Below are 27,320 nucleotides of genomic sequence, written 5' to 3'. Positions count from 1 at the left end.
GAAATAGTACAAACCTGTAAAGTGCTTAAGTGGAAAACAGGAGATGGGTAAGAGCAGAAGTGATATTAGCATGAGGCAATAGGAGACATAATGAGAGAAGCCAAAGAATTAAAAGATATTTATGAGACACAGAGTGTGTGAATAGCTGAGGAGGTGGGGGGTAAGGCAGGTAAAAATGGAATAATGAAAAGTTGGCAAAGTGGAGCAAACTCCAGTGGCCGAGGAGCCTATTTTTGTTTCAGATTTCCATCAATGGCAGTTTTTTGCTTTTTGTTTATAGAAACAGGAGTAGGACATTTAGCGCCTCGAGCCTGTTCCATCATTGAATTAGATCATAGCTGATCTGTCCCTCAATTCCGTTTACCCACCTTTGTTCCATATTCCTTGACACCCTTACCTAACAAAAATCTATTGATCTCAGTCTTAAAAATTTCAAAGGCATCCACAGCCTTCTGGGGGAGTGAGTTCCTGATTTCACTCCTAAATGGTCTAGCTCTAATTTTAAGATTATGCCCTTTTGTTCTGGATCCCCCCACCAGATGAAATAGTTTTTCTGTATCTACCCTATTGAATCCCTTTCCTATTACTTCTCTCAGGAGATTGTGTGACCATGGAGGTTGGGGTTGATGGTTTGCGTAGGTTGCACTATGTTGGAATGGGACAAGCTTGATGAACCAGCTGGTCTTTACCTGTACTTGTTTTTTGTATGTTTGTAAGCAATTCAGCACTTGCAAAGGAAGAATCAGGAACTCCTCTTGAGTGGCATGGTATGAGCATCACAACCTATCATAAAACTCATAATTTTCAAAGGGCTGACCTTGGTAAGTGTATGAAGGCGGTTGCCCAACTCCGCCCCTACTTCATCTCACCTGCTGCTCAAACTATCACATGCTGCTATCACATCACAGCTGCTTCATCAATGACCTTCCCTCCATCATAAGGTCAGAAATGGAGATGTTCGCTGATGATTGCACAGTGTTCAGTTCCATTCGCAACCCCTCAGATAATGAAGCAGTACGTGCCCGCATGCAGCAAGATCTGGACAACATCCAGGCTTGGGCTGATAAGTGGCAAGTAACATTCACGCCAGACAAGTGACAGGCAATGACCATCTCCAACAAGAGAGAGTCTAACCACCTCCCTTGATATTCAACGGCATTACCATTGCCGAATCCCCACCATCAACATCCTGGGGGTCACCATTGACTAGAAACTTAACTGGACCAGCCACATAAATACTGTGGCTATAAGAGCAGGTCACAGGCTGGGTATTCTGTGGCGAGTGACTCACCTCCTGACTCCCCAAAGCCTTTCCACCATCTACAAGGCACAAGTCAGGAGTGTGATGGAATACTCTCCACTTGCCTGGATGAGTGCAGCTCCAACAACACTCAAGAAGCTCGACACCGTCCAGGACAAAGCAACCCGCTTGATTGGCACCCCATCCACCACCCTAAACATTCACTCCCTTCACCGGCGCACCGTGGCTGCAGTGTGCACCATCCACAGGATGCACTGCAGTAACTCGCCAAGGCTTCTTCAACAGCACCTCCCAAACCCGCGACCTCTACCACCTAGAAGGACAAGAGCAGCAGGCACATGGGAACAACATCACCTGCACATTCCCCTCCAAGTCACACACCATCCCGACTTGGAAATATATCTCTGTTCCTTCATTGTCGCTGGGTCAAAATCCTGGAACTCCCTAACAGCACTGTGGGAGAACCTTCACCACACGGACTGCAGCAGTTTATTAAGGTGGCTACGCCATCACCTTCTCAAGGGCAATTAGGGATGGGCAATAAATGCTGGCCTTGCCAGCGACGCCCACATCCCATGAACGAATAAAAAAAAATGCCCTTGTAACCTCCAGACTTGACGATTCCATTATATACTGCTGGCCAGCCTTAGTAAACTTCAGCTTATCCAAAACTCTGCTGCCCATATCCTGTTCTGTACCAGATCCTACTTGCCCATTACCCTTGTCCTCACTACCATACCTTGGTTCCTGGTCCAACAAAGCCTCAAATTTCAAATTCTCATCCTTGTGTTTAAATCCCTCCATGGCTTCACCCCTTCCTATGTCTGTAACCTCCTCCAGCACTATAACCCTCCTTGAATTCTCCATTCCCATGACTCTAGCCTTCCCCTAACCCCTTCACCCGCATTCGTGCCCATGTCATCAGTCTTCTAGGCCTTCCACCTCGGCCTCCCAATCACTCTTTGTGTTCCACCTGAAGCTTTTTGATCATAGGAACATAGGAACAGGAGTAGGCCATTCAGCCCCTCGTGCCTGCTCCGCCATTTGATAAGATCATGGCTGATCTGTGATCGAACTCCATATACCTGCCTTTGGCCCATATCCCTTAATATCTTTGGTTGCCAAAAAGCTATCTATCTCAGATTTAAATTTAGCAATTGAGCTAGTATCAATTGCTGTTTGCGGAAGAGAGTTCCAAACTTCTGCAACCCTATGTGTGTAGAAATGTTTTCTAATCTCGCTCCTGAAAGGTCTGGCTCTAATTTTTAGACTGTGCCCCTACTCCTAAAATCTCCAACCAGCAGAAATAATTTCTCTCTATCCACCCTATCTGTTCCCCTTAATATCTTATAAACTTCGATCAGATCACCCCTTAACCTTCGAAACTCCAGAGAATACAACCCCAATTTGTGTAATCTCTCCTCGTAACTTAACCCTTGAAGTCTGGGTATCATTCTAGTAAACCTACGCTGCACTCCCTCCAAGGCCAATGTGTCCTTCCGAAGCTGCGGTGCCCAGAACTGCTTACAGTACTCCAGGTGCGGTCTAACCAGGGTTTTGTATAGCTGCAGCATAACTTCTGCCCCCTTCTACTCTAGTCTTCTAGATATAAAGGCCAGCATTCCATTAGCCTTCTTGATTATTTTCTGCACCTGTTCATGACACTTCAATGATCTATGTACCTGAACCCCTAAGTCCCTTTGGACATCCACAGTTTTTAACTTTTTACCATTTAGAAAGTACCCCGTTCTATCCTTTTTTGATCCAAAGTGGATGACCTCACATTTGTCTCCACTGAATTCCATTTGCCACAGTTTTTCCCATTCACCTAATCTATCAATATCACTTTGTAATTTTATGTTTTCATCCACACTGCTTACAATCCTACCAATCTTTGTGTCATCGGCAAACTTAGATTCGGCAAACATTATGTTTGATGTGGAGATGCCGGTGATGGACTGGGGTTGACAAATGGAAGGAATCTTACAACACCAGGTTATAGTCCAACTGTTTTATTTGAAAATCACAAGCTTTCGGAGGCTTTCTCCTTCTCCGTATTGTTCTCTGACTATAAATGTGGCAACCTTCCATGGGATTCCATGGAAGGTTGCCACATTTATATTCAGAGAACAATACCTGGTGATTACAGATAATCTTTCCAACTGCCCGTTGTCAAGGCAATCAAAGTGTTCAGACAGAGTGATGTTACCTACAGGACCACCGAATACACAAACGGCCAGAACACAAAACAGAGAGTGAGAGAGGGAGAGAAACATCCGAAAGGAAGAGAAAGACAGAGAATGACCCGTTGTGTTAAAAACAGATAACTTTTTTTCGCTGGTGGGGTTACGTGTAGCGTGACATGAACCCAAGATCCCGGTTGAGGCCGTCCTCATGGGTGCGGAACTTGGCTATCAATTTCTGTTCGACGATTTTGCGTTGTCGTGTGTCTCGAAGGCCGCCTTGGAGAACGCTTACCCGAAGATCGGTGGCTGAATGTCCTTGACTGCTGAAGTGTTCCCCGACTGGGAGGGAACCCTCCTGTCTGGCGATTGTTGTGTATTCAGTGGTCCTGTAGGTAACATCTCTCTGTCTGAACACTTCGATTGCCTTGACAACGGGCAGTTGGAAAGATTATCTGTAATCACCAGGTATTGTTCTCGGACTATAAATGCGGTAACCTTCCATGGAATCCCACACTCACCTGATGAAGGAGAAAGTCTCCGAAAGCTTGTGATTTTCAAATAAAACAGCTGGACTATAACCTGGTGTTGTAAGATTCCTTACATTTTGTTTGGCACGGATCCATGTCTTTTTCGTTCTGCCTCCGTGAAGCACTTTGGGCCGTCGTCCTACTTAAAGGCGCTGTGACAAATGCAAGCTGTGGTTGGTATGTTTCCTCTGATAAGACTGGCAGTTAAAGCCACCCCCGGGGTACAAGCACAAAATGCTGCCGCCTGCCTGTGCTGTAGATGGCGCTGTGGCGGGAGAGTCCGTGCGGGCCGGAAGCTGCTCGCTCCGGGTACCTGTCCCGCGGCGGTTGCGGTTTGTCGCTCGCGGGGAGAGCGAGCCCAACGGCTGAAGAACAGAGTGAGGCGAGGGCCCACAGGCGGGCTGTCTGACCTTGGCTTTAAGCAACTCCAGCGCGGAGCACGGAGGTTCACCTGGGCCCAGCCGCACCGGTAAAGCCAGGACTGTTTTAAAGGCGCCTTTTCATTAATCCGCTGGCTTTTAATCGGAGATTTTAAACGTTGGGACGGCGGTGGGGCTGTTCAGTGTTTGCTGACACCGCGGATCTTGTTCAGGTGTGAACCTCTTTGCAGAGTGAACCCACAAGGAAAGAAGAAGAAAAAGACAATGTGCCGGGCTGCCCGCGGTTTATAATCTCGATTTTAAATACAGTTCGCACAGATATTGGCGCGTTTTAAACCCACAAGTCGATTATTTGCAGCATTGAAGTTTGCACGGTCAGTTCCAGTTGTAGGTGCCGCCATGCCGAGGATGGTGATCGTGCTGTCCCTTTGCTGGACCTGCCTGCTCTTCTATGCCGGGCTCGGCCTTTTCCTGAGCGGTTTTCTGTTGGTTCGAGTGGAGCTCCGCAGCCGCAGTTCGTGCCAGGACACACCGTTCACCGCGGCCGGAGGCGGAGGCGGAGGCGGCGGCGACGAGCCGCGCTTTAGCCAAGATTTGAACTCGTGTTGGATGTCGAGACGGTTTTCCAGGGCGGTCGTGCTCGTTATAGACGCTTTGAGGTTTGACTTCGCCAAATACAACCCAGAGAACAAGAATCCCAAACCGTACGAGAATAAACTGGAGGTGATCCATCAACATGTCGTTTCTAAACCTGAACACGCCAGGCTTTTCCAGTTCAGAGCTGATCCTCCCACAACCACCATGCAGCGGATTAAAGGCATGACTACTGGCACCTTACCCACCTTTATAGATATCGGCAGCAACTTTGCATCTTCTGCAATTCAAGAAGATAACTTAATTCAGCAATTTGTGCAAAACAGTAAGTTAGACAAAACGGGAGGGAGGGTCGTTATTTTGGATCATTTGTGAATTAAACGCGGTTGTATATTTTTTGAAAACTTTTTTCCCCCATTTCTTCCCCCCCCCCCCCCCCAATAATTAGAACCAAAATTGGACAGCTTTCAAATATCTGGCAAATAATATCTTCCTCTTTCATTTCCAAGTTAGCCTTGTAAGCACGGCTTCTTTGGGGTCACATTGGCTTGGGGTTGGGAGATTGGAATCAAGTTATTCCTCCGTGACAGCTCTGTAACTTGATATCTGAGCCAGACAGGTCTGCAGTACTCCGGACCAGCTAACCTGGAGGGGTGGAGCTGTGAGTTGGGGCTGGAATTCTTCCTACTTGGTTCCAGATAACCCAACAAACTAGTGTCCCAGCAATAATGTGGTCTCAGTTGGACATGTTATGCTTGGATGCTTACCAAGTGCTGATAAGCTGCACAGCTTTAGCTGGTTAAATCTAGCAGTATCCCTGTGCATAATTGGGAGTGCCAAAGCCTTGACTTCTACCAACCTGTGTCTAAGTTCTCTGAGCTGGAGATAAGTGGATTAGAAACATAGAAAATAGGATCAGGATTCGGCCCTTCGAGCCTGCTCCGCCATTCAGTATGATCATGGCTGATCCTCTATCTCAATACCATATTCCTGCTCTCCCCATACCCCTTGATGCCTTTTGTGTCTAGAAATCTATCTAGCTCCTTCTTAAATATATTCAGTGACTTGGCCTCCACACCCTTCTGCGGTAGAGAATTCCACAGGTTCACCACCCTCTGAGTGAAGAAATTTCTCCTCATCTCAGTCCTAAATGTCCTATCCCAAATCCTGAGACTGTGACCCCCTTGTCCTGGACCCCCAGCCAGGGGAAACATCCTCCCCTGTATCTAGTCTGTCTAGCCATGTCTGAATTTTATATGTTTCGATGAGACCCCCTCTCATTCTTCTAAACTCGAGTGAATACAGGCTGAGTCGACCCAATCTCCTCATACGTGAGTCCTGCCATCCCAGGAATCAGTCTAGTGAACCTTTGCTGCACTCCCTCCATGGCAAGTATATCCTTCCTCAGATAAGGAGACCAAATCTCTCACAATACTCCAGGTGTGGTCTCACCAAGGCCCTGTATAACTGCAGTAAGACATCCCTGCTCCTGTACTCAAATCCTCTTGCAATGAAGGCCAACATACCATTTGCCTTCCTAACTGCTTGCTGCACCTGCATGTTTACTTTCAGTGACTGGTGTACAAGGACACCAGGTCCCTTTGTACATCAACATTCCCCAATCTATCACCATTTAAATAATGCTCAGCCTTTCTGTTTTTGCTTCCGAAGTGGATAACGTCACATTTATCCACATTATACTGCATTTGCCATGTATTTGCCCACTCACTCAACTTGTCTAAATCGCCTTGAAGCCTCTTTGCATCCTCTTCACAACTCACGATCCCACCTAGTTTTGTGTCATCAGCAAATTTGGAAATATTACATTTTGTTCCCTCATCCAAATCATCGATTATATATAGTGAATAGCTGGGGCCCAAGCACTGATCCCTGCGGTACCCCACTACTCACCGCCTGCCACCCGAAAAAGACCCATTTATTCCTACTCTCTGTTTCCTGTCTGTTAACCAATTTTCAATCCATGCCAGTATATTACCCCCAATCCCATGTGCTTTAATCTTGCACACTAACCTCTTATGTTGGACTTTATCAAAGGCCTTCTGAAAATCCAAGTAAACCACATCCACTGGTTCTCCCTCATCTATTCTGCCAGTTACATCCTCAAAAAACTCCAGTAGGTTTGTCAAACATGATTTCCCTTTCATAAATCCATGTTGATTTTGTCTAATCCCGTTGATATTTTCTAAGTGTCCTGTTATCACATCCTTTAGAATAGATTCTAGCATTTTCCCTACTACTGATGTTAGGCTAACCGGTCTGTAGTTCCCTGTTTTCTCTCTCTCTCCTTTTTTAAAATAGTGGGGTTACATTTGCCACCCTCCAATCTGTAGGAATTGTTCCATAATCTATAGAATTTTGAGAGATGACAACCAATGCATCCACTATTTCCATGGCTACCTCTTTTAGTACTCTGGGATGCAGATTATCAGGCCCTGGGGATTTATCAGCTCTCAGTCCCATTAATTTCTCCAGCACTTTTTTTTACTAATACTAATTTCCTTTAATTCCTCCTTCTCACTAGTCCCTTGGTTCCCTAGCATTTCTGGGAAGTTATTTGTGTCCTCTTCCGTGAAGACAGAACCGAAGTATTTGTTTAATTGCTCAGCCATTCCCTTGTTCCCGATTTATAAATTCTCCCGTTTCTGACAATAAGGGACCTACATTTGTCTTCACTAATCTTTTTCTTTTTGCATACTTGTAGAAGCTTTTACAATCCGCTTTTATGTTCCTTGCAAGTTTACTCTCATTCTATTTTTCCCCTCTTAATCAATCTCTTGGTCCTTTTTTGCTGAATTCTAAACTGCTCCCAATCCTCAGGCTTGCTACTTTTTCTGGCAACTTTATATGACTCCTCTTTGGATCTAATACTATTCTTAATTTCTTTTGTTAGCCTTGGTTGGGCTGCTTTTTCTTTTGTGTTTTTGCACCAGAAAGAAATGTATAATTTTTGCAATTCATGCATTCGTTCCTTAAATGTTAGCCATTGCCTATCCACCATCATGCCTTTTTAAAGAAGCTTCCCAATCTATCATAGCCAACTCACTCCTCATACCTTCATAGTTTCCTTTGTTTAGATTTAGGACCCTAGTTTTGGATTGGACTAATTCACTTTCTACCTTAATGAAGAATTCTATCATGTTATGGTCACTCTTCCCTAAAGTACCTCGCACAACAAGATTATTAATTAGACCCTTCTCATTGCACAATACCCAATCTAGGATAGCCTGTTCCCTGGTTGGCTCCTCAACATACTGTCTCAAAAACCATCTCGAACACAATCCAGGAATTCATCCTCCACAGTATTATTGCTACTTTGGTTTGGCCAGTCTATATGTAGATTAAAGTCACCCATGATTACTGTAGTACCCTTGTTACATGCATCTCTAATTTCCTGTTTGATGCCGTCCCCTACATTACCACTACTGTTTGGAGGCCGATGGACGACTCCCACCAGTGTTTTCTGCCCCTTGGTGCTTCTTAACTCCACCCAGACTGATTCTACATCTTGATTTTCTGAGCCAATATCTTTTCTCACTCTTGCTCTGATTTCATCCTTTACTGATAACGCCACCCCACCTCCTTTTCCTTTTTGCCTGTCCTTCCTAAATATCGAATACCCTTGGATATTCAGCTCCCGGCCTTGGTCACCCTGCAGCCATGTCTCCATAATCGCAATTATATCTTATCCGTTTCCATCTATTTGCGCTGTTAATTAGTCTACCTTATTACGAATGCTTCGTGCATTCAGATACAGTGCTTTTAGATCTGTCTTTTTAACATTTTTAGACATCTTAACGTTTTTTTGTACTATGGCCCTGTTTGTCTTGGATTATGACCTTAAATGTTATTGTACTTGTAAAAATTAAAATAATTTCTAGAAAAAGACATTTGAAAGCATACGAGGTAATGAAGCTGATCAGCGGCATTGAATTTTTTTTTTGCCTGATTCCAGGGAGTGCCATATGCTTTGTGTGTGTTACTAGTGCAATTGTATTTATTGACGGCCAACAAATAATGTTATGCAAGTTATGTACTGTTAAAGCATTTTAAATACCGTGACAATCTAACGCTACCTAAGTAATATAAGTACAGTATAAGAAAATGTGGATTTGAGCATTTTACTATATGAACCACAGTGAACAGGTACCTATTCTTTCTTTGTCTGCATTTTGCTCCCTTAGAGAAGAAAGTGGTTTTTATGGGAGATGACACTTGGGAAGGCCTGTTTCCAAATAAGTTTTTCAAATCATTCCCCTTTCCTTCTTTTAATGTGAAAGATCTTCACACAGTGGACAATGGTATCCTTCAACACATCTACACAACAGGTAATAAGTAAGGACTTATTGTAACTTGCAATGTGGGAGTTAAGTATCCCAATAGCTAAGAATGCTCCATTGTTAAATTAGTATTTAAAGGAGCAATCATTGAGCAGGTTGACTCTGCTTCGAATAATAATCTTTATATACAAAACAAAATCACTTTGTTATTTGATTGCTGAATCGTGCTTGTTGAGGGGGCAAGCTATTTTATGTTTGTGCTGCTGGATTAGTTTTGTGCGGATTATAGGAAAGTTTGGCTCGTTAGTCTGTCAACTGAACTGTTGCTCAAAGTCAATCAATTCACAGTCAGGTTTTGAAAGCCGTCCTCCCTGGGCACCCAGAAAGGAGATGTTGGGTTGACATGTCAACAAATAATTTTCCATCCTCTTATAGAAGTGCCTTCACACAAATGGCATAACTTATTGCAGGGGGGTGGGTTGGTCTCTATGTAAATTAGTGGAACAAATGGTTGTTTTGCCCTAGGGATCAAATATTTTAAATGTCACTTTTTTGTTAAATAGAATAAAGAATATCTGAGAAGTTTTTTTTATAGTGTTGCTGCTATATATTTATTTTCACAATAGATTTGGAACATGAATTGGTGTTCATAATCTTTCCATGGCAAATTCTTATCCTACCACTCTGTCGCACATTAGTGTGCCACTGAGGTACCTTTTATAAATTTATAATATAAGCATGTTGAATGGAATGGTTCCTTTTACTAAATGAGCAATTTAAGTTGAGAGAGAGAGAGTTATACAGGCCATTTCCAGACTTAATTTCTGTAATCTTGGTCATTGGGAATTCAGGCATAACTTTTCCATCTATTAATTTTAATGGACAGGAAGTTATGTAAAATATTTGTTCTCTGGATGTGGGTGACACAGGCAAGTCCCCATTTATTGACTATCCCTAGATGCCCAGAGGGCATTGAGTGAACCATGTAGTGTGACACTGGAGTCACATGTAGGCCACACCAGGTAGGTTCCCTTCCCTGAAGGACTTCAATGAACCAGTTGGATTCTTATGACCGCTTTCATTGTTTTATTTGGTGCCATTCAATTTCCCAACTTTTCTATGGTGGGATTTGAACTCACCACCTCTGGATAGCTAGTCCAGTACCATAACACTAGGTTACCGTACCCAATCATGGAGGGCACGTACCTGAGTTCTTAATATGTACTCTAAGTGAAGCTCCATGCTTGTCATAAATTCTTTAAAATAGCCCTGTAGTTTTTAATCTGGAAAGTAGAAGATTCATTTTTTTGGATTATCTGATGTCATATTGTTCAGGTTTTTTTTTATTCGTTCATGGGATGTGGGCATTGCTGGCAAGGCCAGCATTTGTTGCCCATCCCTAAATGCCCTTGAGAAGGTGGTGGTGAGCCGCCTTCTTGGGTGGCTTGCTTGGCCATTTCAGAGGGCGATTAAGAATCAACCACATTGCTATGGGTCTGGAGTCACATAGAGGCCAGACCGGGTAAGGACGGCAGGTTTCTTTCCCTAAAGGACATTCGTGAACCAGATGGGTTTTTACGACAATCTGGTAGTTTCATGGCCACCATTACTGATACTAGTATTTTAATTCCAGATTTTATTTAATTAATTGAATTTAAATTCCCCAGCTGCCGTGGCAGGATTTGAACTCATGATTCCGGATTATTAGTCCAGGTCACTGGATTACTAGTCCAGTAACATAACCACTATGCTACAGTACCCAGTTGTCCTCATGTAGATTTCCATTTGTGGTCATTTTGGCATTGTAGTGACTTTACATTTTTCAATTATAAGTCACTTTAACAAGTTTTTTATGGATTCGTAAGAGTAGTGTCCAGGCATGAAGGTAATAGAAGTAATGGTTTATTGTATTTTATTCATTCAACTCTGCCTTTGATCATGTGAAATATGATTCAATTTTGGCTATTGTTTTGATAGTTAATGTTATGAATTCTACTCTTAAATACAAGTTTGTTCTTTACTTTCAGTGCAAGGGAGTGAATGGGATGTAGTTATTGCACACTTCCTAGGAGTTGACCACTGTGGACATAGATATGGCCCTCATCATCCAGCGATGGCAGAAAAGCTCAGCCAGATGAACAAGATGCTGAGGTATGCTTGATGTCAGAAGTCTGCAGTTAGAAATGTATGAAGGCTGTTGCAATGGCTGTCTGGTAAATAGACAACCATATGTAGTACACTGAGCTACACAGAGCAGCAATATCCCAACACTAATGCTCGATCAGGGCTCTGTTAGAAAATTTCAGCTAGGCATTTGTAATGGTCTACTATTGGCCTCAGTACTTTGGGTTAGAGAGGGAAAGATTAAACTGAGTTCCTGCTCCAGATTGCTATGCAGCAACCCCTACTGGAAGTGTGTAAGGGATGAGGACAGGATTCGGGTTCGGGTTGGCTGTGATGGCGCCATGATCAAACAGTCTGTGAAAACTCATCGTCTCTAGATTCTCAGTAGGGCTGAGTGTCTGGCATCCTTAAATCTATAACCCACTATCGGGCAGAGTTTTGAGGAATGGAGACAAAAGACAATAAAGGGAGAAAAAAATTAAAAACTTGAAAAAATAGTTTAGGAAGTAGATTGTGACTCTTTACTGATTATTAAAATTCTCTGATATTTTGCACCGTTAATCCCTCACAAAGTAAGTTTACTGTCTTGACTAGGGTGAAGCATCAAATTAATTGGAAAGCATTTTGCCCAAAGAAAGGGGCAAATTGAATGATGAATCACCTAGGGCTGCTCTCGAGTATCTTCTAGCTACTAGTTTGAGTTGCAAAGACCTGAGAGTAAATTGCCAATTGCTTTCTTGACTTGGGCAATTAAAAACATAATACAATATGGATTACAAAAGTGCCATTTGGACCATTGAGTCTTCTTTCCATAAAGAATGAAAAATTTGTCCCATTGTAGACTTCACTCAAAATAGTCAATCAATAACTGCAGGTAAAACTTCCTAGATAAAGATCTAGAATTTCTCCCTGAACCCTAGGATAACCTAATGGAATTTGAGGTTGTTAGTTTAACATAAAATGTTCATCTCCGACAGGTAACATCTCAACATTTCCTGATCCCAGCATAGAGAATTTGACATTTACTTGTCTTTATAACCTTCAACTCTGTTCATAAGTAGACATTTATCTAGCTCTTTTTGCAAGAAGTTAATCAATACAAAATTAAAAGAACAAACGTACATTTATTTAGAACCTCATTTCTTTAGGATTTCCCAAAGTGCTTTTGAAGTACAGTTACTGTTATGTAGGCAGATGTGGCAACCAGTTTGCACACAAGATCCCACAAATAGCAAATCAGTTAACTTGCTGGTACTTCTCTGTTGTCACTCTATCAGCTGACAAAAGGTGTACTTGGTTAGGCAAAGTGGGTCCCTCTGATTTTTGTATCCTCAGTGGAGGATACAAATAAGTGAATGGAAGTTTATGCTGGGATTTGAATCTTGATCCCTTGTATGGCACTGTAATTTAAAAATCTTGTTTGCATACTAAAGACGTGAAAGTAATCTATAAGGTACATAAAATGTACCTGCAGTGACGTGAGGAATAAAAAAAATCTGAAGCTTCTTGGTAGTATTTCATTACAACTCTTTGAAGGGATTACGATGGATAATGGAATATACTGCCTTTATTTTTTTCAGAACTGAAAGTACCAAAGTGCATCGGATAAGAATGCTCAAACACAATTTAGCATTTTAATGTTTTTTTTTGAAAAGACTCAGTGACCAAGTTACTGAAGTGTTACAAAAAACAGGCATTTGGAAGGTTGCAGCACACAAGTGTGTTCGTGTGTTCGTTCGTTCGCAATTCCCCATTGAAGCAAAAAATATTGTTTTTTAAAATCTAATTAGTTACTGTTTTATGTGCATATGTGGGACATTTGTGATAACCTGAAATGAGTAATTTTTAAGTATTTACTGTGTTTGTGTCCTGGGTACAGCACAGTATATTAAAACTACATCAGTTGAGAAAAATGGTGTTTGTTGCTTGGAAGATAACAAACTCAGAAATCAAGTTTTTAATATTAATAAGCTATTTTCAGCATGAGAGTCCATTAAAGTTTGAAAAGATGTCCATACTTTTTCTTGTCTGCCTTGCACTAGTCTGAATTACTCAGTTTGCTTATTCCAGTGTTTTTTCAATGTCAGGATGGAATTTATTTTGGCATTTCCTTGAGATAGGGTGCATTTAGAATGTGTCGCTGAAAGCAATGTTTTAAAAAATTACAAAAGATCTGATGGAAGTGTTTAACAAGATGAAACTGATGTTTTTAACATGCGTGCTACTCTTTTAGTTGACTTTTAAAAAATATTTTGATATTCTGAATGTTATCTCCCAGAGAAAAAAATATTCAGTGAGCTAAATGTTTGTTGGTACTGATGTTTATGAAAACTTTGGTGTGAGCTGAAGTTTCATGTGTTTACTTTGATAGTATTTGGGTGTATATATTCAGGAAGTAGAGATTCATTTTTTTTGAATTGACAAAGTTGACAAACACTAAAATTAAATATAAGACTTGCATTTATGTACACAAATGTAGCAGCCATTTTGTGTACTGCAAGTTCCCACACAAATATCAATGTGTTGAATGAGTAGTTATTTTTGGCGGTGTTGGTTGAGATGAATGTTGGCCAGGGTGTAATGAAAGGGTTAATCAAACTGACTTGAAGTGTGCTAAAGTAATACTATTGATTATTGTAGTAATGTTAGTTTTAGTCTTTGTTAAATAGGGAAGTATGATTCTTAAATTGTAATATCTTAAAATAGTTAGAAGTGTACTATGGAGGTGACCACTAAAATTTTGAACTGAGACTGACTCTTACAGAACGTCAGATTTAAATATGAAGTAACCACCTGTGTAATGAGAGAAGTTAATTGGACATGTGGAATTGCATACTAGCTCCCAAGTTTCAAGGAGCTGTAATCAATAATATGGGTGCAAAGACACCATTGGTCCTGCAAAAGGAAAACATCTGTGTAGAATAGTCTTTTTAATTAAGGTTTCTGTAGAATGGGGGAATCAACTGGTGCTCAAATGCAGACTTATAATTAAAAGTTTGACTTGATGGAATAGCAATTATATGTAACAAGAGAAATCCCCCATTATACTGATATAATGGGGGATCAGGAAATGGCAGATGTGTTAAACAAATATTTTGTATCTGTCTTCACAGTAGAAGACACAAGCATACCAAAAATAGTGGGGAACCAAGGGGTAAATGAGAGTGAGGATCGTAAAACTATTACTATCACTACAGAAAAAGTACTGGACAAACTAATGGGACTAAAAGCCGACAAATCCCCTGGACCTGATGGCCTACATCCGAGGGTTCTAAAAGAGGTGGCTGCTGAGATAGTGGATGCATTGGTTATGATCTTACAAAATTCTCTAGATTCTGGAACAGTCCCAGTGGATTGGAAGGTAGCAAATGTTACCCTGCTATTCAAGAAGGGAGGGAGAGAGAAAACAGGGATCTACAGGCCAGTTAGCCTGACATCGGTCGTCGAGAAAATGCTGCAATCCATTATTAAGGATGCGGTAACGGGGCACTTAGAAAATCATAAAATGATTAGGCAGAGTCAACATGATTTTATGAAAGAGAAATCGTGTTTGACAAATTTATTACTTTTTTGAAAATGTAACTAGCAGGTTAGGTAAAGGAGAACCAGTGGATATATATTTGGATTTTCAAAAGGCATTCGATAAGGTGCCACATGAAAGGTTGTTACACAAGGTAAGGGCTCGTGGGGTTGGGGGTAATATATTAGCTTGGATGGAGGATTGGTTAAAGGACAAAAAACAGAGAGTAGGGATAAACGGATCATCTTCAGGTTGGCAGGCTGTAACTAGTGGGGTGCCGCAAGGATCGGTGCTTGGGCCTCAGCTATTTACAATCTATATTAATGACTTAGATGAAGGGACAGAGTGTAATTTATCCAAGTTTGCTGGTGGGAAAGTAAGCTGTGAGGACGACAGAATCTGCAAAGGGATATAGCCAGGGTAAGTGAGTGGGCAATAAGGTGGCAGATGGAGTGTAATGTGGGGAAATGTGAGGTTATTCACTTTGGTAGGAAGAATAGAAAAACAGAATATTTTTTAAATGGTGAGAAACTATTAAATGTTGGTGTTCAGAGAGACTTGGGTGTCCTCATACACGAAACACAAAAAGTTAGTATGCAGGTACAGCGAGCAATTAGGAAGGCAAATGGTATGTTGGCCTTTATTGCAAGGGGGTTTGGAGTACAAGAGTAAGGAAGTCTTACTACAGTTGTATATGGCATTGGTGAGACCTCACTTGCTGTACTGCGTACAATGTTGGTCTCCTTATCTAAGGAAGGATATACTCGCCTTGGAGGCGGTGCAACAAAGATTAATTCCTGGGATGAGAGGGTTGTCCTATGAGGCGAAGTTGAGTAGAATGGGCCAATACTCTCTGGAGTTTAGAAAAATGAGAGGTGATCTTATTGAAACATGTAAGATTATGAGGGAGCTTGACCGGGTAGATCCTGAGAGATTGTTTCCCCTGGCTAGAGAGTCTAGAACTAGGGAGCATAATTGCAGATTATGGGGTCGGCCATTCAAGATTGAGATGAGGTTGTGAATCTTTGGAATTCTCTATCCCAGAGGGCTGTGGATGCTGAGTCATTGAATATATTCAAGGCTGAGATGGATAGATTTTTAGACTCTAGGGGATTCAAGGGATATGGGGATCGGGCAGGAAAGCGGAGTTGAGGTTGAAGATCAGCCATGATCTGATTGAATGGCGGAGCAAGCTCGAGGGGCTGTATGGCCTACTCCTGCTCTTATTTCTTATGTTCTTATAATCTTGTTAGTAAGAAAATCAGCTTATTAACTGAAAAAATTGATATGGCATGGGTAACAAAGAAACATAGAAAATAGGAGCAGGAGTAGGCCATTCGGCCCTTCGAGCCTGCTCCGCCATTCACTTTGATCATGACTGATCCTTTATCTCAATACCATATTTCTGCTCTCCCCATACCCCTCGATGCCTTTTGTGTCCAGAAATCTATCTAGCGCCTTCTTAAATATATTCAGTGACTTGGCCTCCACAGCCTACTGTGGTAGAGAATTTCGCAGGTTCACCACCCTCCGAGTGAAGAAATTTCTCCTCATCTCAGTCCTAAATGTCCTACCCCGTATCCTGAGACCCCTAGTTCTGGACCCCTCAGCCAGGGGAAACATCCTCCCTGCATCCAGTCTGTCTAACCCTGTCAGAATTTTATACGTTTCAATGAGATCCCCTCTCATTCTTCTAAACTCGAGTGAATACAGGCCAAGTTGACCCAATCTCTCCTCATACGGCAGTCCTGCCATCCCAGGAATCAGTGGTGAACCTTCCTGCACTCCCTCTATGGCAAGTATATCCTTTCTTAGGTAAGGAGACCAAAACTGTGCACAATACTCATACTCCAGGTGTGGTCTCACCAAGGCCCTGTATAACTGCAGTAAGACATCCTTGCTCCTGTACTCAAATCCTCTTGTAATGAAGGCCAACATACCATTTGCCTTCCTAAATGCTTGCAATTAGTTTCTGCTTATATGGAGTTGTATTTTAACTTTTGGTATAATCACGTGTTGAAACGCGCAAATTGTCACGTAGTTAGAGGTAAGAGATAAGAAACCCGATAAAGTGGAAAGCAAGATGTTTACATCTTCATCCATGTTGATCAATAGAAGTATTGTAAAATTACCCATGAGTCACTATTGTGCTGTTCAAAGATGTAAAGCTACACATGCAAACAAATCATGAGCAGGTCTATATATCTTGCCATATATGGATATTTTGATAATGAACATGTAGCTCAGAAAGGTATAAAATGTGACACACTGTAATGAGGATTTGGAGGATTCGCTCAACGTGAATACTGAGCTCAGAACTGGAACATGTTTGAGTCCTCAATCATCAGGTGTGGTTGTAAGTATATTAAGTGTATGCTTAAACACTTTATTTATTCGTTCATGGGATGTGGGCATCGCTGGCAAGGCCAGCATTTATTGCCCATCCCTAATTGCCCTTGAGAAGGTGATGGTGAGCCGCCGCCTTGACCCGCTGCAGTCTGTGTGGTGAAGGTTCTCCCACAATGCTGTTACATCGGGAGTTCCAGGATTTTGACCCAGCAACGATGAAGGAATGGTGATTATGTTTCCAAGTCGGGGTGGTGTGTGATTTGGAGGGGAACGTGCAGGTGGTGTTGTTCCCATGTGCCTGCTGCCCTTGTCCTTCCAGGTGGTAGAGGTCGTGGGTTGGGGAGATGCTGTCGAAGAAGCCTTGGCGAGTTGCTGCAATGCATCCTGTGGATGGTACACACTGCAGCCATGGTACGCCGGTGGTGGAATGGAGTGAATGTTTAGGGTGGTGGATGGGGTGCCAATCAAGCGGGCTGCTTTGTCCTGGATGGCGTCAAGCTTCTTGTGTTGTTGGAGCTGCATTCATCCAGGCAAGTGGAGAGTATTCCATCACACTCCTGACTTGTGCCTTGTAGATGGTGGAAAGGCCTTGGGGAGTCAGGAGGTGAGTCACTCGCCGCAGAATACCCAGCCTCTGACCTGCTCTCGTAGCCACAGTATTTATGTGGCTGGTCCAGTTCAGTTTCTGGTCAATGGTGACCCCCAGGATGTTGATTTTGGGAGAATTTGGCGATGGTAATGCTGTTGAATGTCAAGGAGGGGTGGTTAGACTCTCTTGTTGGAGATGGTTATTGCTTGTTACTTATGAGCCCAAGCCTGGATGTTGTCCAGGTCTTTCTGCATGTGGGCACGGATTGCTTCATTGTCTGAGGGGCTGCGTTTGGTACTGAACACTGTGCAATTGTCAGCGAACATCCCCATTTCTGACCTTTTATGATGGAGGGAAGGTCATTGATGAAGCAGCTGAAGATGGTTGGGCCCAGGATTCTGCCCTGAGGAACTCCTGAAGCAATGTCCTGGGGCTGATATGATTGGCCTCCAACAACCACTATCACCTTCCTTTGTGCTATGTATGATTCCAGCCACTGGAGAGTTTTCCCCCTGATTCCCATTGACTTCAATTTTACTAGGGCTCCTTGGTGCCACATTCGGTCAAAGGCTGCCTTGATGTCAAGGGCAGTCACTCTCATCACCTCTGGAATTCCGTTCTTTTGTCCATGTTTGGACCAAAGCTGTAATGAGGTCTGGAGCCGAGTGGTCCTGGCAGAATCCAAACTGAGCATCGGTGAGCAGGTTATTGGTGAGTAAGTGCCGCTTGATAGCACTGTCGATGACACCTTCGATTACTTTGCTGATGATTGAGTAGACTGGTGGGGCAGTAATTTGGGTGGATTCGATTTGTCCTGCGTTTTGTGGACAGGACATCCCTGGGCAATTTTCCACTTTGTCGGGTAGATGCCAGTGTTGTAGTTGTACTAGAACATTTTGGCTAGAGGCGTGGCTAGTTCTGGAGGACAAGTCTTCAGCATTACAGCCGGGATGTTATTGGGGCCCATAGCCTTTGTTGTATCCAGTGCACTCAGCCATTTCTTGATATCACGTGGGAATCGAATTGGCTGAAGACTGGCTTCTGTGATGGTGGGGATATCGGGATGAGGCCGAGATGGATCATCCACTCAGCACTTCTGGCTGAAGATGGTTGCAAACGCCTTGTTTTTTGCAGTCATGTACTGGACTCTGCCATCATTGAGGATGGGGATGTTCACAGAGCCTCCTCTTCCCGTTAGTTATTTAATTGTCCAGCACCATTCACGACTGGATGTGGCAGGACTGCAGAGCTTTGACCTGATCCGTTGGCTGTGGATTCGCTTAGCTCTGTCTATAGCATGTTGCTTCCGCAAGTACTATATGCTTTCAATACTATATGCTTATTAAATCTATGAACGCTTGACTTCAATATTTCATGATGTTTATTGGTTTTGTGGAATGAATAGAACAACTAATCATAAATAAAAACCATTGTCTCACAGGGGCACTCAGGAGAACTCTTCGCTCCTTAAGTTGTGTCGTGTGATCTTTAACATTCACCTGAACCACTGCAACAGGCCTCAATTTAACATCTCACCAAAGGAAGCCACATTTGACAATGCAACATTCCTTTAGTAATGCACTGCAGTGTAAGCCTAGGTTATGAATAGTTTTAGAATGGCGCTTGAACCTACAAATTTATGACTAATATGTAACATTGTTACAAAGTGAGCTGAGCTAACGTGACATAATTGCAACAGTGTAGTAGGATACCAATTGAGGCCCGTAATTCCTCACAATGAATTCCTGATTTCAACGGCGGGGGCGGGGGTGGGGGGTTTAATCCCCAAGGATGGATGGGTTGGAGGCGGATGGGGAAGGTAAAAATTTCAACATTCTCGTGCCCGATCCCAATCCGCCTCCAACCTGCCCACTTCCGGTTTTAACGGAGGCGCAATTGGGCGTGTGCGTGTAACCTGTTCGCTAGAGGCGGGTTGCCCATTATCATAGTGATAAAGCTCATTTGAAGAGATTTCAACAGGGATTCAGGGTTCGGAAACTCGTCAGTGAAATGGAGGCGAGGATGATTGGCACTTCATGGGGATGTTTACACTTCTTATTCCCTGATTATGAATAAAGGCTCAGTGCTTTCTCCATTTCCTCTGGCAAACTTTTTGCTAAGATTTCGTGTGGTGAGACACTTGTTGCAGATGTTTTGAGGCTTTCAAATGGACAAAATCGGGCGACATGAGTGCTTTCGATTGTCTTCCTCGTCTGAATTCCAATCACTATCCACAGCAGCAAGGTCTTGCTGTGGTGAGAGCTGCAGGAGCAGCAGAGAGAGGCCGAGGTCACAGGAGGCACTACCCACAACAGTGTGCACAGACAGAGGGTCAGCTTCGTTGACCTATCTGAAAAGCAATGCACCTGCAGGCTCAGATTAATACGGAAGGTGGTTGCAGACATCTGCAGCCTCCTGGAAGAGCTGCTCCCCGCCGGACCTGCCAGTCGCTGTCAAAGTGACCACTGCCTTCAATTTCTAGGGCGCCACTGGAGACATCTTGAGGATCTCAGTCAGCTGCACATAAATGTATAAGGCAGGTCAAGGATGGGTTGTTTTCTAGGGTGTCAACTGGCGTCAAATTCCCCTGCGACGACAATAACCATAATGAGCAGACTGTCGGGTTTGCCTCTCTGACTGGCTTCCCTCGGGCACTGGGGCACACACGTGGCAATCAGAGGACCACCAAAGCAACCAAGAGTATTTATCAACCGCAAGGGATTTCATTCCACCAATGTACAGCTGATGTGCAATCACAAGAAGAGGTTCGTGCAGGTGTGCGCTAGATTCCCTGAGAGCTACCCATGATGCTTTTATACTGTGGCAGTCCAACATCCCAGACCTCTTCGTACCAGGAAACAGACTTAAGAGGTGGCTCATAGGAGACAAAGGATACCCCCTTCAAACTCCGCTCATGGAGGAACCCCACCAATGAGGCGTGAGAGCCACATGACCACCAGAAGTGTCATTGATCAAGCCATCGGCATGTTGAAAATGTGATTTAGGTGCCGAGAGGGGTCTGGAGGCGCCCTTCAATACTCGCCAGTCGGGCTGTCCGTGATCATAGTGGTGTGCTGCGTTTTCCACGACATTGCACAGCAGAGAGGATTAGAGGTGGAGGACGACCAAGGCGCTCGTCAATCATCTTCTGGTGAGGTACAAGAACAAGCAGCCCAGTCTGTCCGTACTGCACAGGACGCTCCTGCAACCAAACATACACCTATTGCACATCCCCCAATAGGTCCCGTCACGTAGTTACAATCATCATGGAACAACTGGCAGGGTGAGCTGGCACTCTGCACGCAATAATGGCTAAAACTGGGAAGTGTTGCACATCTTTAAATTTTGAAGGAAACTTCATAACGTAACATTTTGTTAAACACTCGAGCATTCCCTTGGTGAATTGTAGTTGCTTTCTCTTACACTTCCTACTGCTTCAACACCAGAAGAGGCTGGCTGCTCAGATCCCTGCTTTGACTGCCGAGATGCTCTTGGCCTACTAGGTTTGGGAGCCCGTGAGGGCCCCACCAAAGACTACTCCACCTGCACCTGTGCAGGGGCAGATTCAACCATTGGGAGATAAGGCAGCATGTCGGGTACTGGCTGAGATGGTGCGGGGGGGCAACAGGTGAGACAATGGAAGCGCTTTCAGTGGAGATCCCACTTCCATGTTCCCTTTCTTCTTCATCCCTCTCCTGGGCCAGTGCCACATCACTCCTACCACTCTGATCTGCACCAAGCTGCTTCCCAGCAGTGACTTGTTGCAAGGCCACGGATAAACTATCTGTCATCCTGTTTAAGGCGGCAGACATCTCCTGCACTGCTGTAGTCGTGGTCTGCATAGACTTATTTGAAAGCTGTGCTTGTAGCTCTACAGAGGTGGCCACTCTTCAGTGACAGATAATCTCGCAATTACCTGTGACACCAATCCACTAATGCTGTAGCTGGACTCCTCCATACTCTCTGCTGTCGTGGAGAATGTGTGGCATGCCTGCTGTCCCTCTATCATTCTCATTTTCAGTGATGGCCCCCGGGGTTCAGCATCTGTGTCCAGCTGAGCAGAACTTGGAGAGGAGTGTGGCCCCCCCCCCCCCCCCACCCCGCCACCCCCGATGCGGACTCGCCATAACTCCTTGCCCACCAGTATCTGTTCGAGTTCACTTGTGAATTGTGAATCACCAGCTAAACCCAACTAACTGTCTAACTGGATCCACCAAAGTGTGAGTATTTCCGCTGGTGCATGGCTGTAGCTCCTGTGGCGGGACACCCTCAGGAGGAATGAGCTTCTCTGAGGAATTGTCAGGCATATTCATAAACTTTTGCTCCGCCCGTGAAGGCCCTGGGAGACAGAAGAAACGGAAATGAATTAGTTCTGGCTTAGTAACAATCTTGCCAATCAGCATACTCCTGCTTCTCATAGTTCAATCATTGATGAAATAAAGTCAACGTGTGTCAGATATTTTTAATTCTGTCACCAGGCGTGTATCGGTACGTAAATCAGCAACTGTACTCCCTTTTCCTGACCTGGTTAGGTCTTAAACTGCTTCCTGCACTGTATCCAAGAATGGGATACAGTGCTCCTGCTGCTCACCTTCTCAGCCACCTCCAACCATGTCCTCTTAGTGAGAGCAACAGGTTTCTTTCTCCTGTTGCTGGGGTAAATTATCTTCCTCCTGTTCCTGATTGCACCCATCAGTAACTCCACGGAAGCATCATTAAATCTCGGTGCTACCCTTGCTCGTCCTGAATCCATCTTCAATAACGCCCACTGTCTCCTTCCAAAACCTCCTAGCTCCTCCAAATGCCATTTTTGCATTGGCCCATTAAATATTGGAGTTTAGATTGCGTCATGCGGGTGCGCATCTTGCTTGCTGTCGCAGCTTGGAGGCGCGAAGCCAGGAAGTAAAATTATAATTAGGCAGCCATGTTGAAATTGGACATTCCGGCCTGTTAAATTTTCTTCTGGGTTTCGCGCATGCATTTCCCTCCCTCTTTTCCCCCTGGGCTCGGAACGTGCCTCTGTTAACATCCAGGCTGGAGTGTCCTATTAGACAACTAATTTTTTTAGGGAGGCAAGATCAGTCCCGACGGGCTGCTGTTGCACAGCTGTTTGTGTGACACCTAAAATGGGAGCAAACAAAAATATAAAGGGAAGCTATAAATTGCATAGTGGTGATACATGACTGCAGTTTTTAGCATCATTGCTTTTAAATAGCCTTAAAGGGTACAGAGGCAGCCTGGTGGGTGGTCTCATGTAACAAATTGTATGTCATTGCGCTGCACTATAGAGGAATAGTGTTTGTCTTTTTGGTCTCTGTTCTCCACATTGTTTTCCTGTTCTTATTTGGACTGTATGAGTGAGGCACAAAGGGGAGGTGAGTCACTTTCCTGCATTGGGGGAGAGGTGAAAAATGAGAGATCAAACAGTGCCCACTTTGTAATAGCTGCAAAGTCATAAAGGCATTGGAGCAGGTTATCTTCCTGCTGGTAGCAGTGTTGGTGAGTTGCTGTAGTAAGTAACCTATGGTGAACTGGGAAGTTTTGTTCCAGAATGTAGGATGCAAAATAACAGCTTTATTGCTTGTGCAAATGTTTGACCATGTTGTGTTTAAAATCAAAGTCACATGATTTACAAAAGTTAAGTGCATCAGGGACCTTAATTGTCTTAAGCTTATGAAAATCCTAAAAAAAATGAAAACATATATATAATTATTTTCTTTGTTTCTGCTGTGAGTGCACAGAATGACAGTTCTCAATATAGTTGTAAAATTGCCTTTTCTACTTAATACAAATTTTTCTGCATTCTTTGATAGGTCAGTGATTGGGCAACTTCAGAATGATACATTGCTGGTGGTCCTGGGGGATCATGGAATGACGGATACGGGAGATCATGGGGGTGACAGTGAAGGGGAAGTTAATGCAGCATTATTTATTTATAGCCCACTTCCCCTGTTTGAGATAAAACCTGCTGGAGTAAGTACTGCTCGAAAGAATGTTTTATTCATCTCCCTGTTGTATTGCTAGAGATGTGATTCTGCTGCATGCTGACTAATAGGAATGCAGATAAAACACATCGTAGTTTCTTAGACATGACGTATAGGTGACTTCAGGTGAACTCATACTTCATAGAGTATGATTTATCCCCAATAAAAACAGAATTATCTCAATTGTTTTCCATTCACTCCACTTGATATATAATTCTTGGGCCAGTGGTAACCTAAACTGCATTACATATGCAGTATGTCATAACTTTTCCTGCAGTTTCAAATAGAAATGATGCAAAGCTTTTGTTATAGCTTTAAATTTTTGCTCTTTTTAATATGTTATGTGCTTGTATAATTCCTTTTTTTACATAATATATTAAACAACTTGCATATGGTTGCCCTTCCTGTCACAAAGTTCATAGTGTGTTGTAACTTCTTTCACTATTCTTCAATATCAACATTGACCATGTAAAATGCTATAGGAATGCAGTGTAAAACATTGCGTGTCACGGTGGTGCTGTGGCCAAGTCACTCAGCCATTTTATTTTTTCTCCTTTTATAAATTTTGGCAGTTTGACTCTAAGTTTTAAAGTTCACCTTTTGCATTTTTAAATATTTGTGTTTTGGGCTGTTTCCAGTCCTCTTGGTCCAGTTTTGTCTTCTTACTTGTAAGGACACCTGATTTGTAAATTCATAAACCATACAAATTATATTACTTATAAAGGCACCAAACAAATCTTCGACCCCTTCGTCTTTATTTTTTTATTTTATTTTTTTTTATTCGTTCACGGGATGTGGGCGTCGCTGGCGAGGCCAGCATTTATTGCCCATCCCTAATTGCCCTCGAAGGTGGTGGTGAGCCGCCTTCTTGAACCGCTGCAGTCCGTGTGGTGACGGTTCTCCCACAGTGCTGTTAGGAAGGGAGTTCCAGGATTTTGACCCAGCGACGATGAAGGAACGGCGATATATTTCCAAGTCGGGATGGTGTGTGACTTGGAGGGGAACGTGCAGGTGGTGTTGTTCCCATGTGCCTGCTGCTCTTGTCCTTCTAGGTGGTAGAGGTCGCGGGTTTGGGAGGTGCTGTCGAAGAAGCCTTGGCGAGTTGCTGCAGTGCATCCTGTGGATGGTACACACTGCAGCCACAGTGCGCCGGTGGTGAAGGGAGTGAATGTTTAGGGTGGTGGATGGGGTGCCAATCAAGCGGGCTGCTTTATCTTGGATGGTGTCGAGCTTCTTGAGTGTTGTTGGAGCTGCACTCATCCAGGCAAGTGGAGAGTATTCCATCACACTCCTGACTTGTGCCTTGTAGATGGTGGAAAGGCTTTGGGGAGTCAGGAGGTGAGTCACTCGCCGCAGAACATCCAGACTCTGACCTGCTCTCGTAGCCACAGTATTTATGTGGCTGGTCCAGTTCAGTTTCTGGTCAATGGTGACCCCCAGGATGTTGATGGTGGGGGATTCGGCGATGGTAATGCCGTTGAATGTCAAGGGGAGGTGGTTAGACTTTCTCTTGTTGGAGATGGTCATTGCCTGGCACTTATCTGGCGCGAATGTTACTTGCCACTTATGAGCCCAAGCCTGGATGTTGTCCAGGTCTTGCTGCATGCGGGCTCGGACTGCTTCATTATCTGAGGGGTTGCGAATGGAACTGAACACTGTGCAGTCATCAGCGAACATCCCCATTTCTGACCTTATGATGGAGGGAAGGTCATTGATGAAGCAGCTGAAGATGGTTGGGCCTAGGACACTGCCCTGAGGAACTCCTGCAGCAATGCCCTGGGGCTGAGATGATTGGCCTCCAACAACCACTACCATCTTCCTTTGTGCTAGGTATGACTCCAGCCACTGGAGAGTTTTCCCCCTGATTCCCATTGACTTCAATTTTACTAGGGCTCCTTGGTGCCACACTCGGTCAAATGCTGCCTTGATGTCAAGGGCAGTCACTCTCACCTCACCTCTGGAATTCAGCTCTTTTGTCCATGTTTGGACCAAGGCTGTAATGAGGTCTGGAGCCGAGTGGTCCTGGCGGAACCCAAACTGAGCATCGGTGAGCAGGTTATTGGTGAGTAAGTGCCGCTTGATAGCACTGTCGACGACACCTTCCATCACTTTGCTGATGATTGAGAGTAGACTGATGGGGCGGTAATTGGCCGGATTGGATTTGTCCTGCTTTTTGTGGACAGGACATACCTGGGCAATTTTCCACATTGTCGGGTGGATGCCAGTGTTGTAGCTGTACTGGAACAGCTTGGTTAGAGGCGCAGCTAGTTCTGGAGCACAAGTCATCAGCACTACAGCTGGGATGTTGTCGGGGCCCATAGCCTTTGCTGTATCCAGTGCACTCAGCCGTTTCTTGATATCACGTGGAGTGAATCGAATTGGCCGAAGACTGGCTTCCGTGATGGTGGGGATATCGGGAGGAGGCTGAGATGGATCATCCACTCGGCACTTCTGGCTGAAGATGGTTGCAAATGCTTCAGCCTTGTCTTTTGCACTCACGTGCTGGACTCCGCCATCATTGAGAATGGGGATGTTTGCAGAGCCTCCTCCTCCCGTTAGTTGTTTAATTGTCCACCACCATTCACGACTGGATGTGGCAGGACTGCAGAGCTTTGATCTGATCCGTTGGTTGTGGAATCGCTTAGCTCTGTCTATAGCATGTTGCTTCCGCTGTTTAGCATGCATGTAGTCCTGAGTTGTAGCTTCACCAGGTTGGTACCTCATTTTTAGGTACGCCTGGTGCTGCTCCTGGCATGCTCTTCTACACTCCTCATTGAACCAGGGTTGATCCCCTGGCTTGTTGGTAATGGTAGAGTGAGGAATATGCCGGGCCATGAGGTTACAGATTGTGGTGGAATACAATTCAGCTGCCGATGGCCCACAGCGCCTCATGGATGCCCAATTTTGAGCTGCTAGATCCGTTCTGAATCTATCCCATTTAGCACGGTGGTAGTGCCACACAACACGTTGGATGGTGTCCTCAGTGCGAAGACGGGACTTCATCTCCACGAGGACTGTGCGGTGGTCACTCCTACCAATACTGTCATGGACAGATGCATTTGCGACAGGGAGATTGGTGAGGACAAGGTCAAGTAAGTTTTTCCCTCGTGTTGGTTCGCTCACCACCTGCCGCAGGCCCAGTCTAGCAGCTATGTCCTTCAGGGCTCGGCCAGTAGTGGTGCTACCGAGCCACTCTTGGTGATGGACATTGAAGTCCCCCATCCAGAGTACATTTTGTGCCCTTGCTACCCTCAGTGTTTCCTCCAAGTGGTGCTCAACATGGAGGAGGACTGATTCATTAGCTGAGGGAGGACGGTAGGTGGTAATCAGCAGGAGGTTTCCTTGCCCATGTTTGACCTGATGCCATGAGATTTCATGGGGTCCAGAGTCAATGTTGAGGACTCCCAGGGCCACTCCCTCCTGACTGTATATCACTGTACCGCCACCTCTGGTGGGTCTGTCCTGCCGGTGGGACAGGACATACCCAGGGATGGTGATGGAAGAGTCT

At 44.2% G+C, this 27,320-nt stretch overlaps 1 protein-coding gene across 4 annotated transcripts in view; it reads left to right on the top strand.

Annotated features, from left to right (window-relative positions):
• The first annotated feature begins 4,230 nt into the window (after window positions 1–4,230).
• The window catches only part of pigo (phosphatidylinositol glycan anchor biosynthesis, class O), a 52,985-nt gene continuing 29,895 nt past the window's right edge, over window positions 4,231–27,320 (top strand). For 2 of the 4 annotated variants that reach the window (XM_067985401.1, XM_067985407.1), the window contains exons 1-4: window positions 4,231–5,273; window positions 9,151–9,294; window positions 11,274–11,397; window positions 23,642–23,801. In XM_067985401.1, coding sequence (XP_067841502.1) covers window positions 4,754–5,273; window positions 9,151–9,294; window positions 11,274–11,397; window positions 23,642–23,801 — 948 coding nt within the window. In that variant the 5' untranslated portion in view covers window positions 4,231–4,753. The remainder of the gene's footprint in view (window positions 5,274–9,150; window positions 9,295–11,273; window positions 11,398–23,641; window positions 23,802–27,320) is intronic. The other 2 variants (XM_067985394.1, XM_067985387.1) reach the window with 1 other exon arrangement.

This window comes from Heptranchias perlo, chromosome 1, assembly GCF_035084215.1.
Source record: "Heptranchias perlo isolate sHepPer1 chromosome 1, sHepPer1.hap1, whole genome shotgun sequence".
In the NCBI taxonomy this organism is placed as follows: domain Eukaryota; kingdom Metazoa; phylum Chordata; class Chondrichthyes; order Hexanchiformes; family Hexanchidae; genus Heptranchias; species Heptranchias perlo.
Note: the sequence above shows the minus strand (reverse complement) of the source record. Positions and strands in the feature narration are given on the sequence as shown.